General features: G+C 40.7%; 1 protein-coding gene across 1 annotated transcript; it reads left to right on the plus strand.

Annotated features, from left to right (window-relative positions):
* Nucleotides 1-172: 172 nt before the first annotated feature.
* Nucleotides 173-12,222, plus strand: LOC101862151 (sodium/potassium-transporting ATPase subunit beta). The gene is made up of 6 exons (XM_005111204.2): nt 173-328; nt 4,509-4,649; nt 5,974-6,090; nt 6,620-6,792; nt 7,303-7,413; nt 8,499-12,222. The coding sequence occupies exons 1-6, from the start codon at nt 229-231 to the stop codon at nt 8,745-8,747; spliced, it is 891 nt and encodes a 296-aa protein (XP_005111261.1). The 5' UTR covers nt 173-228; the 3' UTR covers nt 8,748-12,222.
* Nucleotides 12,223-13,439: the final 1,217 nt, after the last annotated feature.

Consider the following 13,439-nt stretch of genomic DNA (forward strand, 5'->3'; position numbering starts at 1 on the left):
CCCTTGCCTTCCAAAGAAAGATGAAAAACGAAAACAAACAAGTACAAGTACAGTGTATATCAAACATTTTTGTCCGCGAACATTGAGCAACCGAATTTTTTAGAACCTAGCGCAGTTTTTGTAAAAACCATATCTGAAAATGGTTAAAAATCTGGGTATGGTATAAGTACTTTTATCGTTCATCCGGGCATTCCACAAGGTTAGAGTCTCCTTGCTACCGGGTCGAAAATGGAGAAGCCAACGCTAAAACAACGATTGGACAGTTTCGCCAAATTCTTATGGAATGGCGAGACAAAACAGTTATTGGGCAGAGGAGGAAGAAGCTGGGGTATGTTTGCATTAAATAGAAATCTAATTTGTTATTTCAATTGGAATTTGTGCATGTAATTTCAGTATTTGGTGTTGCCGTTGGTCCTTCTTCCAGCCTTCACTTCACTGCCTTCTCACTCCTCCCTCCTGCCCCAGCAGTGCCAGCCCTGTCTTGTCTGTGGTCCAGCTGTGCAGATGATGTTACAACTCTGGTTGTATGACTTGTCTTTTGAGGCTGAGTGTCTGGAATCTGTTCTTTGTTCACCATACCCAGGAATGTAGCCGAAGCCGGACGGCGGACGTATAGATCGTCAAGTCTTTGATTGTTGGGAGAACATCCTCCATCCTTGAGTCCAAACAAAATCGGATCAATAGTCAACAGTCCTAGATATAGAATCTAGATCTAGATCAATCACTCATGATAAGGTTAGGCTTAGGGGCCTACTTTCAATGCAAAAACAATCTCAAACCTCCTAATTAGGCTACAGTTACAGTCGAATTTGTCATAATAATGAAATCTCCCAGCTCTCCGTTTAATTACCAATTTCCCTTTTATTACCTCTACTCTCTACAAAATAGATAGCCTACCTGCTTATTAATCCAGCCAGAAGCAAAAAGAAAAATTCCCTCCCTGCCCCTCACCCTCACCTTTGCTGTTTGAAGTTTCGGATGTCTGAGGGTTTGGTCGAAATGTATACAGACCCGGTAACCGGGAACAAAGTCACGAAGTATACAGACCTGGTAGGGGAACTCTTTTGTGATTTCGGGAAGTTTCAGCCCCCAGACCCGGTAGAAATCTAGTGTGTGTGTGTGTGAGAGAGAGAGAGAAGGGGGGGGGGGGGTTGCTAGCAAAATGTATATGACATGCCCCAGTTGGCAGGAGGGAACGAGAGAAAGATAGAGTGGGAAATAAGTGGGGACAAAGAAAGACAGAAACAAAGAAAAAGAGAAGTCGAGCGAAACGCAGAGGAGAGAGAAAGAAAGAGAGGACTGCTCGATTGAAATTATGACATTGTAACTTGTTCTTTTCTTCAAATTGTGATTCCTCAATCCAACTCCAAAACGGAGGAAAAACGATCGTTCATCGAAAAGACATCCGCAATCTTCATTTAGATCTAGGCTAGCCGCGAAACTAGATCAAAGATTTAAGTCTGTCTGTCTAGATCTAGATCTAGAAGAACCTAGGTCTACCCTGAGCCAAGAGGGCGCTGAAACTCTCTGAAATCACAAAAGAGTTCCTTTACCGGGTCTGTATACTTTGTGACTGTTCCCGGTTACCGGGTCTGTATACATAATACACTCCCTTTTATTTTTACTCATGCACCCGTCTCATGTAGATCTAGATCTACATGCCCCCCCCCTGACCTAAAAGGAAACTAATCACAATGATTTGATGTTTTGGCAATGGAAGTGGCTATCCTCACCCGGGGTGAGAATAAAAATATGATCGACCTCTCACCCCGGGTGACTTGCGAGCGTTGGCTATTCTCACCCGGTGTGGAGCAAGACCTGTTTTTCCTAATTTCAGAATACTGTCCATCGGTGTGGATGATCAAATTGACAAAAGCAAAGGGAGGACTTCCGTAACGAGCGACCACTATGAGACAGAGCAGAATTGAGGGCTTGGGGTAGGGGTAAGGGTAGGGTTAGGTCTAGGCCTCTTCTTTATTTTGTTTGATGGGGTGGTCGCTCGTTACGGAAGTCCTTCCAAAGCAAAGAAAAAGCGAAGTGTATACAAACCCGGTAACCGGGAACAAAGTCACGAAGTATACAGACCCGGTAGGGGAACTCTTTTGTGATGTCAGAAAGTTCAGCACCCAGACCCGGGAGTGTGTGTGTGAGAGAGGGGGGGGGGTGTGACTGCTCGATTGAAATTATGACTTCATTCTTTTCTTCGAATTGTGATTCCTCCAACTTCAAAAACGGAGGAAAAACAATCGTTCATCGAAAAGACACCCGCAATCTTCATTTAGATCTAGATCTAGGCTAACCTCGCAACTAGATCAATGATTTATGTCTGTCTGTCTAGATATAGACCTAGGCCATAGAGCTAGTAGAATCTAGGTCTAGGCCTACCCCAAGTAGCTTTTACTGTAAACTCCTTGGCCTACCCTAAGTCCCTGAGCCAAGAGCTAGGCCCCCAGATGTGTAATCGGGAGGCCTAGGCCAAGAGGGAGCTGAAACTTTCCGAAATCACAAAAGAGTTCCCCTACCGGGTCTGTATACTTTGTGACTTTGTTTTTCCCGGTTACCGGGTCTGTATACACTCCCAAGAAAAAATGACGTTATAAAATAGCACAAAAGTAAGCTAATTTGGTCGTCTACAAGAAAGATGCAATGGCTATTTCACTTTTCGAATCGAGCCGAACTACGGGGACACCATTTTGTTTTGCCCGAAAGTTCTCGCAAGGTCTACCTCCTCCCCTCTCTCTCTCTCTATCTCTTTCTGAATACTGTCTATCGGTGTGGATGATCAAATTGGCCAAAACAAAGTTTAAAAATGATGTTAAAACACAAAAGTAAATTAATTTGGTCGCCTACAAAGATGCTACGACTATAATTTAACTTTTCGAATCGAGTTCTCGCGCTACTCCTCTCTCTTTCTCTCTCTCTCTCTCCACTGCCCACAGACAAAATTGCAGCGCTTTTAGGCTAACAATAGTAACACAAGAGCGCTGGAACGTTTGTTCACGGCACAGAATTCTACAATTCTGTTATCACAGTGTAGAATTCTGTGGTTCAGGGTGAACGCTACACTGGTTGGCCTAGCCTAGGCTATAACTATAACAGTGAATGCGCACCGGGTGAGAATAGCCAAAAGGCTCGCCTGCGCTATTCTCACCTGATTGATTCCCATCATCCAAAATTTGATGTTTTGGCAGCTAGGATTATTTACTTAAAAACGGTTGACTTGATTTGCAAGGGTTTTAGTTTTGGCCGGCTCTATTTCTCCGAACGGTTTCCGATCTCGAGATTTTTTAATAATAAGTGAATGGAGTGTGTGTGTAAGGTGTGAACGGATGGTGGGGGGAGGGGGGGGGGGATTTTTTCTTTACATGAAGGACTTTAGTTTTTGCTGGGTGACTAAATGCAAAATAGGTTACTGCCAAGGTCGAACAGTCTTGTTTTCTCGCAGTACCTTTTGGAGGCATTTTCACATGAAGTATGCCCGGGAACGTTGCCCCAACCACAACTGAAGTATCTGAATCTTCAGACATTTCAGCCAGATGCGAATAGATTTTAGAGGCTTTTTTTGTGGATGTAAAATAAATCTACCCTCTTACCCACCTCTTTGACAATACTTTGTTCCAGCGAGTATGTTTTGTGTCAGCAGACATAAGTACCATGTGTGTATGCCTAAGAACAAGATACCAAAAGTCGGATTTTTACCATTTTGAGTTAAAAGTAGTACTTTATAGGAAATTCAATGCTGAACACAGGGGTCTTTGAATTTTGTAGAACCTCAAATAGTTTTTGAGATATTGCACATTTTGCGAGGTAGGGTATAAAAATTTTGAAGTTTAACAAACGTGAGAACACTTACGAACAAAATAATCCAAAATAAGATATTTAGAAGTCAAATCAATGAAAACCCTTTGAACAGATTGTAAAAAAATGGTGGATCTATCATTTTGTTATGGAAACACATTTTGGTCAAAAATGATTTTTGTTATTATCAGCCTGAAGCTCGAAATGGTCTTGGGCGACTTTTGGTACCTTTCTCTAGGCGCACACACATATGGTCGCTTTTAAGGACTAGCAGGCTAGCCCAGATTTCAGGGGTTTCCAGAAATCATGACCTACACCAAAAGTGGCATTGCTCTATCTATAGAAGTTTGGTTTCATTGTTGTGCATATTTGTAAATCTCCCTTGTCTTTTACTGAACAAGGGACAAAAACTTTGCCTTGGATTTTCTCAAAACAGCATTTTTCGGGATAGCCACCTTGTGCTTAATAGCGACCATGTATACAAATTTTGTCATCAAGTGCTCTCAACCTTTTGTATTACATTAGGATTACTTGTTTTCTAGTTCCTACTGGATTTTTTCTTTATGAAAGTTGTAATTGTTGAGTCATTTACAATGATATAATGGTCCACTTTATTTTATTATTACTGTTTGACCTTTAAGGGACTCGGTGCAGAAAAAAAAAACATTTCTTGTAAAATATATTTATACTTTTCCTATTATCTTTTCCAGCTGAGATTGGCCTTTTCTACCTGGTCTACTACGCCTGCCTAGCTGGATTCTTTGCTGCAACCATCGCTGTGTTTTACCAAACCATTGATTCCCATCATCCAAAATTGCAGGGAGACAGCAGTTTATTGAAAGGAAATCCAGGTAACAACAGTGCACATATTTTTTAGTGGAATGTTTTTTGTCCATTTAATATTGTCTTTTGGATTACTCGCCACTATCTGGCTCCCATTTCTGCTGCAGAACAGGTGAATGCCAAAAAGTTCTGTTTCCCAAGTCCAGCTTTTAACTCTTTAAACCCTGAGGTTTTTCTTTTTCACCGTTTCCCGGAGTTTTTTCCTACAGCTACCTAAACCTGGCACACTATGTCTCATTATAACCTCAAAAGCTTGCCTCCAACTTCTAAATTACAAAGGTTTGGTCATTACTAAACAACTTCCACTAAATAAAATGGAACAGTTATCACTAGAATTGGGAACAGAGTTTTTACTGCTGGAAGCTCCCAGTGTCCGATGGGGTTGAAAGAGTTAAACCAATTAGCTCCAGGGATTTAGCCTGATACATGCCCTGAAATCTTGGAAAAGGGAGAAAATCCTTTTAAAATAAAAACATGACATGGAACCCCCCCCCCCAACTATTTCAGGAAAATACTGCTTCCTTCCTAGTGAGCCAGTTTCTTTCAGCTGCAGTGTTGTGCGGGCTAGTTATTTAGTTCTTCAATTTTAGTTGTGACTGTTGGGTTTTCATTTGTTGGAAAATTCCTGCTTTTGTGTAGCAGTGAGTGAAGGCACAGGCCAGTGGGAGAATTTAAGAAATAAAACGAAAAACAGCACAGAATTTGAAACTTGAAACTATCAGCTGTGATCATGAGCAATCAGGATGAAAGGCTTGTTGCACATTCTGTTGTTTCGCCTGTTTCTTTTGTTTTTCCAAAATTTAAACTCACAGCCCCACCTCACCTCTGGGCTCCTGACTCTTTCTGCAGCCTTTCTACCTTAGCTCCTTCTAACTGCTGTCTTTCAGCCACACCCCTGATCTTCTGATAGGAAAGATCTGCACCTGGCTTTCTCGGGCAAGGGTGAAAAAACTTGGAGGTCCTGTGTTGAAGTTGTGCACGTTAGATCCCTTGGTGGTCTAAAATCGATTAAGAGTAGGCTTCGGCTGCCGCTCGGGCAAAATTCAAAATTTCGTACCTACTGAAAATGTTCAATGTGTCCCGCGCGCTCATGACGTTATAACGCAGTTGTGAGTGCCAAAAAACACAAACGTGGATAAAAAACAACAACATGGTGGTGGGTGGGCAGCCCTGTTAAGATGAGACATTTTGTGCATTTTTGGTGGTCCAGTTGGAATACTCTCTAGCTACACACTACACACCTTTACTAATCTTTGCATTTTTATGACCTGCTTGCGTTGCAAATGACATAAAATGTTCTAAATCTTTTTATGTCTTTGTGTGTGTCCTCAGGAATGGGTTTCAAGCCAATGCCAGATATCGATACGACTCTTGTCCGTTCCACGAGAAACCCTGAACTCAAGAAACATATAAAGGCCATGACCAAGAGTATTACAGATGTTCTCGAAGGTGGGAGAAACCTTTTTTCAGTTGGTGCTTTCTCTTTCCTCATCCTGACTATCGTCATTCTCTCTTGTATGTTTGTCACTCTCTTGTGAACTGCTACTTCTTTCCAGGGTGCCTTGATAGTCGTAGCAGACTTTGCGCTGTTGAAGCTAGAGAGGTGAGCAAAGTAAGTCTGATTCCCCGTTTGGACTTCTCTGTTGACATCCACCCTTTGGCGCTCATATGACCGTATGCAGTTGCGAGCGCTGTAAAACCTTACTATAAACTAGTAGAGAGATTGGATTATTTCCAAAGATATAGGTTATAGTCACTGAAATTAATATTGTACATACACGTGTAAGTAAAACTTTACCATATGTACAAAGATTTTTATGTCCCTCCGTCCTTTTAATACCAAAGTAGAATTGCAATGGTGAACTGAAAGGTTTTTGGTGCTTACATGACCAAAACTTGAGTCAATAGTGGCGTAAAACATCTACTCAAACAAAAAAACAAACACCAAAACAATCTCTCATGCCGTCCCGCCCCACAGATTACGAAATCGACACTCTGGACAACACAGACTGCGGCGGCATTGATGAGACGCGCCCAAATGCCAAAACCTCGTGCAGGTTCAACTACACTGCCCTCACCAAAAACTGCAACGCTGGCAACAACTTTGGGATGGACGACAACCAGCCCTGTGTCCTGCTCAAGTTGAACAAGGTCAGGGTCGGCTGTTGGCAGCTGTCAGATTTTTTAAATTTTATTTCGTTACGGTCACTGTGGCAGAGCAGATCCGCCAAGTACTTTGATCAAATTGGAGTCCTCGGATTGTTTTTCCCTGTCAGTTGAAGATACCCAGTGGGATTTGCCAAAAATCTTTTTTTTTCTTTCCCCCTTGAATTCTTTTTCCAGTTATATGCAGCTTATCATAAATTGACGTGGAAATACACTAGTTTGTTCTTCTCAGAATATTAACTAAAAGTCAGAGATTGGAGGGGGGAGGGGGGGTTTGGATTGGAGTCTGTAGAATCTCAGTAGAGTAGGTTTACTTTTATGTACTTCTCTTCACTCACAAGTATTAATAAGAAACGAATCAACCTTATAAGAGAGAGAGAGAGACTTTGGGGGAGGGGGGGGGTGTATTCACCATGCTGCAGCAATTTCTCTTTGTGGAGATCAATAGAAATATCTCTCTTTCTGTAACACAATACCCAATTGTTTTTCCCTCAGATCTACGGATGGTCGCCCCAGGTCTGGGATTCCTCTGAGATTGACAAAGTCCCCAAGGAAATCCGCTCCTCGTACACACCCGACAGAATCTGGGTGTACTGCCACGGAGAGGTAAGGAACTCCATCAGGGGTAGGGCTGAACATGGTACAACCCTTCGCAGAGTTTTGTGTGCCGCCCCCACAAAAACAAAGAATTTTAGGAAGCATATCGAGACCCCAGTGCTGTCTTGTCCTATCTCCATTTTTAATAACAGTGATTAATAACAGTTAAAACAGTTCATAACAAAGCGTTAGCTGAATAAGATGTCACATTTTCACTGTTTAAAAAATGGAGATACGCCAAGAAGGCACTGAGGTCGTGATATACTTATTTACAGCGAAGTCCACTTAAGAACATGATAACTCTGAAAACAGGGGTAAGCTGATAGAAAGTATAATCCCTGGTTTTTATTGAATTTTTTTTTTTTCCTTGGCTATTTGAGCAAACTTTTAAAACCAGCAAAGAAAATTCAGCGAGCCTGCGGATTTTGGTTGTGGTGCTTAGAAATGAATAAATTTTGGAAACTATAACCCCATTTGTCGGTCTAGTTGAGAAGAGACCTTACTGTTGTAGTGCTATAGAAGTAATGAAGAATGTTGAGGGCTGAAGTCCTCTAGTTTGTTACAACTCTCAACTGACTCCCCTGACAACAGTTTGGCGGGTGCTTTGTGGGCACTCTGGTGTTGCTTGCTTGTTCTTTCCCACCAGACATCTATCGTCCTTATCTTTATTTTTTAAAAATTTTGTGGTAAGTTTTTATGGCGCTTGCAACTGCATACGGTCATATGAGCGCGCGGGACACATTGTTCAAACATTTTCGGTTGGAGGGAAATTTTGAATATTGCCCGGGTGGCAGCCGAAGCATACTCTTGTATTATCGATAACCTCCTTCTTTACTTTGTATGTTACTCTCTAGTAACACCTAATCTTTGGCGCTTTTATGACCCGTTTGTGCAAGTAGGGCCTACTATAAAAGCCGTACTAAAACTAAAAACTCTCCTTCTTTTCTTTGTACAATACTCTAGTAACACACTAATCTTTGGCACTCGTATGACCCATTTGTGTTTCAAATTGCTACAACTGAAGAAAAGAAAAAAATGGACAAAACGAACCCCCCAAAACCTCCAAAACCAATGATTGTGTGGAATTGTTTCAGAACCCGGCTGACGAGGACAACATTGGCCACGGTCAGATCGAGTACTACCCCATGCAAGGGTTCCCCCTGGCCTTCTACCCCTACCAGAAGCAGCAGGACTACCGCTCCCCTCTGGTGTTTGTGCAGTTCCGGAACGTCACCCGGAACCTGGGCCTGATGGTGGAGTGCAAGGCTTTCGCCAAGAACATTGAAGTAGATCAAACTGATAAGCAGGGCAGTGTGCACTTTGAACTTTTGAACGACCCTTAGATGATATGACCTTGTTAGTGATATTATTGTTTCGTGCAGGGGGGTTTTAACATTCGTCAACTGGGGTTTGTGTGGTTTGGTTTTGTTTTTTATTTCTCTCCTCACTCAAATTTTTAAAAGTAAATTTTTTTTCTCTTTCTCTGTCCAGTCAATTGGGCAGAAGCTATCGGTAAGGATGAAAATAATGGTAATGTTGGCTGTCTGTAAGGTTTTAACGGGTAAACTGAGAACTGTGGACTGTAGTTTTTATGCTCAGTGTGTGAGTAAACGGGGGCAGGCCAGATTTTGGTTGTTGTGGAATTTTTTTATCTCACCCAAACGTTTTTTTGTACTTAAATGTTGTACTGGACCTGCTTATACTGGGCCCCCCTTTTTGTCCTGGTTTGAACCAGACTCAGGCTTCTTCGATTGAACTTTTTCTTCCCTCTCTCCTCCCCCCGACCACTTTTAGTTGAAAGGTATTAGATCTAAGAGCGAAAGTGTTTATGTGATAATCAAGCTTATCTATATTATACACGTGTGTATCAGCAGGATTGAAACATTCCCCTTTTGAGACTGAAATGAGATGATGCTGAACTCTTTTTCATGATTTTTAAACTTTTTTTTTTTTCTTTCTTCCCTCCCATTTCGTTCCTCTTTATGTTTGTGGAGTGTTGAGAGGGCTCAGGTTACTCCTCGGCGTAACCCCCACCACATTTTAGTGGTGCTATGATCATCAAAATAAGTCCATACCCCATTATTCTTGGAGAAGGGCACATGAGGGGAATTTTTTGTTGTTGTTTTTTTTTGTTTCCCACCAGTGAAGTTTTGCACGCAATTGTTTTTTTTGGTTTTTTTTCCCTTCCCTTGATGGTTACATGTATATGATGTGGTATGTACGAGACCATAAGGAAATGCTCGCACTGTGATGAGTGGGTGTGAAAGTAACAACAGCCCTCATGTTCTAACCTGTACCTGCCACCTCACACCCAACCCTACCCTCCCGTATTTTACAAATACTTTGACATGTGTTCATTTCCTCCTGTTGATGTCTTAAAACATTTGTGCAATAATACCATTGTTTTAAGGGCGTCTGTTTATTCCTGCTTTTGTCTCCCCCCCCCCCCCCCGTAATCCACCTGTGGGAAAATAAAACCAAAATAAAGACACTTTTCTTCCCTCCCCCCCGTGTTTCGACGAAGTTTATTGCTCATTGTGTCATTCTACACAGATGCCAGTATTTCATTTTACTTTCTCAGTAGATCTGACTCACCTCTGTTCCCAGTTTTTTGTTTTCTTTTTAAATTTGGAAAATTTTGTGGCAGGGAAGGGAAACTGTTAATAGCGAATTCTTTGATAAAATGTTAAAATAATCACAGAAAAAGCATTTATATCTATCTATCCTTTTTTTTTTTTTTTTTTCACCTCAAAATTCGTCTCATCTGTTTTTGTTTACCAAATGCTTTGTGAGCGGTTATTTATAGTCATCATCTACCATTTTGTTATTTTCAAGAAATAAAAATCGAGGTTGGCAACAGTTGTGTGACTTTGTGAATGCTCCACTGTGGAATGAAATTTTTCTGTTGTACTTGTTGCACCATATTCTACTAGGTGTTTTGTAACTATTGTTTATAGATGTCACTTTTAGAACATGTAAAATTATGAGATGATCATGATGCTTGACCGTGCTCTGACCCACGTCTGTTCTCTGTCTTCAGAGTATTGGCCATTGCATAATTTATGTGAAAAGTGACCGTTCATATTCAGCCGTCAATTTTTTTTTTTTTTTAAACAAACTGTTCAAATGATCATATTTCAGTCGGTGAGTGTGCTTTTCTTTTCATGTATCTGGAAAGGGAAAAGGAATGAAGTTCCTAGTTTCTGGACTGATTTCAGGTCATTTGGCTGCTTAAATCTATGCACATGGATTTGATACATTGAGCTCGGCTCGTGTGATATAAAGGATATATTTCATTTAATTCTATTCTCTCAATAATGAATTAATTGTTTCTGTGTAGCAATCATTTTGCTTTCATCTTCTCATCCAATAGAGCTTGCTTCTATAGGCCAATTGGTTAGGTGACCATGTTTCTTTTTTTTTTTACTTGAAAAATTATTTTTTCTTTTCGAATTGGCTTCTTTCTGGGTTAATGTTTTGTTATCAGATCTTCAATACCTTTGATCTCGTACAAATAATGGAAAATGTACTTTGTAGGTTTGGAAACTTGTCTGCCTTTCGTGGCAGTGAGAAACCATGGTGTCATCTATTTTTCTTTTCCTTTCTCATCGTGCTGTCAGGCTCCATGATCACTGTTATGTTCACGGTTTCCTGGCATTGTGGTCACCTATTCCAACTCTGGTCGTCATTACTGTGAAGTAGACTAACCTGCTTGTAGGGCTGGAGTGCGTTTATAAGAAGCCAATGGTTTAATTCAGCCAGTACTCATCATACCATGAGCAGCTTAGAAATGTGTAGCACAACTGTTAAGTTTTCTCTCACAATTCTGCGTAGGTTTATTTGAATCTCACTCTAGCATATAAAATTGTCATCCTCATTAAGAGCCTCTCATTTTTTTTATTTTTTTTTTATCATGATAGTACTGTCTTTTTGTCTGTTGCACAAACATGGGTTTAGTGGCAATGGTCTGATTGTTTATTTGTGGGCAGGTGCATCTCCTGCCTGGTCATGGTTTAGAGTTAGGGATGAGGAGATAAAATGTGCCAACAAAAGTGACCACTCAGTGGTCTGCCCAGGTTAGCTAGTATTACTAGTAACTTCAGTGAGAAAGTTGTTGTATTTGTGATGCGAGTGTCGTTAAAACTTTTACTAAAACTAAAGTGGAGGCTTTAGTGCCCCCCCCCTTCTAGGTGAGATATTTTAGATGGTGTTTGGCTGCTTTGCCTATGGTGCTTGTCTAACTAACGAATGTGGCGCTGTACTGTACTGTGAATGTGGACGGCGATAATCAAAGACTTACATCAGAGTGAGTGAGTGTTGTTGGGCAGTGGCATGTAGGGATATACACACGGGCTTGTCTGTGTATGTGTGCGACACAAATATATACGTCTCTTCCCTGGATAGGAGCTGCTTCTTTCAGGTTCATAAAAGAGTGGTTTTTAAAACTCTGTTACCCGATGGAGACGCTCCACAAATCTAGCAACTTTCGCTCTTCCCAGAATGAGCTGAACTTTGTGATCTGAAGTTGGAACTTGTGAACTGAAACCAAGTTAGAAAGAATTATAAGGGAAGTGTGGAGCTGCTTTGTAGTTTTCTCCATCAGATTTTATTACTTTTCTACCCATTTAGATTTAAAGCAATCAAGCCTCTTCACACTGCTTTCATGTCACCGGGGGCCAAATGCACATTCAGATCAGTTTATTTGCTTGTGTGTTGAGCTTCATTATGTATAAATGTCCTCGTCATGCATTTTTATTTCCATTAGAATATATGTAGTCGGAATCAATTTTTGAGAAAATAAAAGTGATTAAAAAATTACTGGTTTTGTTTGGGTTTTCTTTCCCCTTTTTTGTCTCGTGTATTTTACTCATTTGATTTTTCCTCCCTCATTAAGACCGATGTTGTGTTTGTGCTTCTCTGTACTCGGGGAGAAAAACAATGATCTTTAAAATAATGTATCATGCATCATCATACCAGCGTCTGTACGTGATGTTCTACGCTGTTGCACACAAAAAATAGGTTCACTTCCTGATGTTTGAAAACAAGTACATGTACCTCAGTTTGTTAGTCAAATTGAGGTTGTATCTTACTCGGACCCATTGGTGGGTAGGTTTTTCGTAGCATGTGGGCTTAGAGGAAAACTGTAATGCTAGAGAGCAACCTCAGCAGAAACAACCAAGCTGAGAAGTGAAGCGCCGACAACGAAAGGAAAACGGCTGAATTACAAAGCTTCGATGGAAGTCACTGACATGCAAGTACTGCGACAGAATCTGCACTTCAAACATAGGAAGAATTAGCCATGGAAAAAGCTGCATGAAGACAACCTTGATCATCTTAATAACTTATTTCTTAAGTAGATTCTAAATTGACCGTCTGTTTAGACGAAAAGAGCCATACCTCAGCTTGTTAGTAAAATTAAAGTTGTATCTTACTCAGACCTATTGGTCTGTCCCCGTGGTTTTATGCACCCCGCTTATATTTAGCAAAATTTGATCATTTTTTGCATAATTTCTGATTATTTTCCTTAATAATTCTTCGATATAATTAATAGAATTGCATAATTTAACCTTTTTGGGCTCAGTTTTCATGATTTCATAATTTTTCTTGCATAAAACGACAGAGACCGATTGGTGGGTGGGGGGTGCTCCTTCTTTCCTATCAAGCATCTTCCATTGCCCTTATTCTCCTCCTTTCCTTTCCTTTATATGCTACTTTCTATGAACACCTCTGAATGGTTGGTGGGTGCTCTGTTGTGGTTTGCTCCTTCTTTCCTATCAAACCTATCATTCTGATCTCTCCTTCTTTTCTGTGTTTGTTACTCTCTTGTAACACCTCTAATCTTCGGCACTTATATGACCTTATTGTGTTGCAAGTGCCGTAAAACGCTTACTAAAACTAAAAGTTAAGTTTTGTTCTACTGAAAGAAGATCAATTGCAAAAATCACCTTACTTTGTATTTTTTAAATTCTCTATTATTATTAGTATTAGGCGAAAATAGCAGTAGGATACTCACTGTTCTCTTCAGAGGCTGCAAC

This window comes from Aplysia californica, unplaced genomic scaffold (genome assembly GCF_000002075.1).
Source record: "Aplysia californica isolate F4 #8 unplaced genomic scaffold, AplCal3.0 scaffold01025, whole genome shotgun sequence".
Taxonomy (NCBI): domain Eukaryota; kingdom Metazoa; phylum Mollusca; class Gastropoda; order Aplysiida; family Aplysiidae; genus Aplysia; species Aplysia californica.

Bases quoted from the DNA above. Each gene is read 5' to 3' on its own strand.
- LOC101862151 (XM_005111204.2), top strand. From the start codon at position 229: ATGGAGAAGCCAACGCTAAAACAACGATTGGACAGTTTCGCCAAATTC. The intron at 4,650-5,973 runs GTAACAACAGTG...GTGTGTCCTCAG, and splicing joins TTTATTGAAAGGAAATCCAG to GAATGGGTTTCAAGCCAATG. The intron at 6,793-7,302 runs GTCAGGGTCGGC...TTTTTCCCTCAG, and splicing joins TCCTGCTCAAGTTGAACAAG to ATCTACGGATGGTCGCCCCA.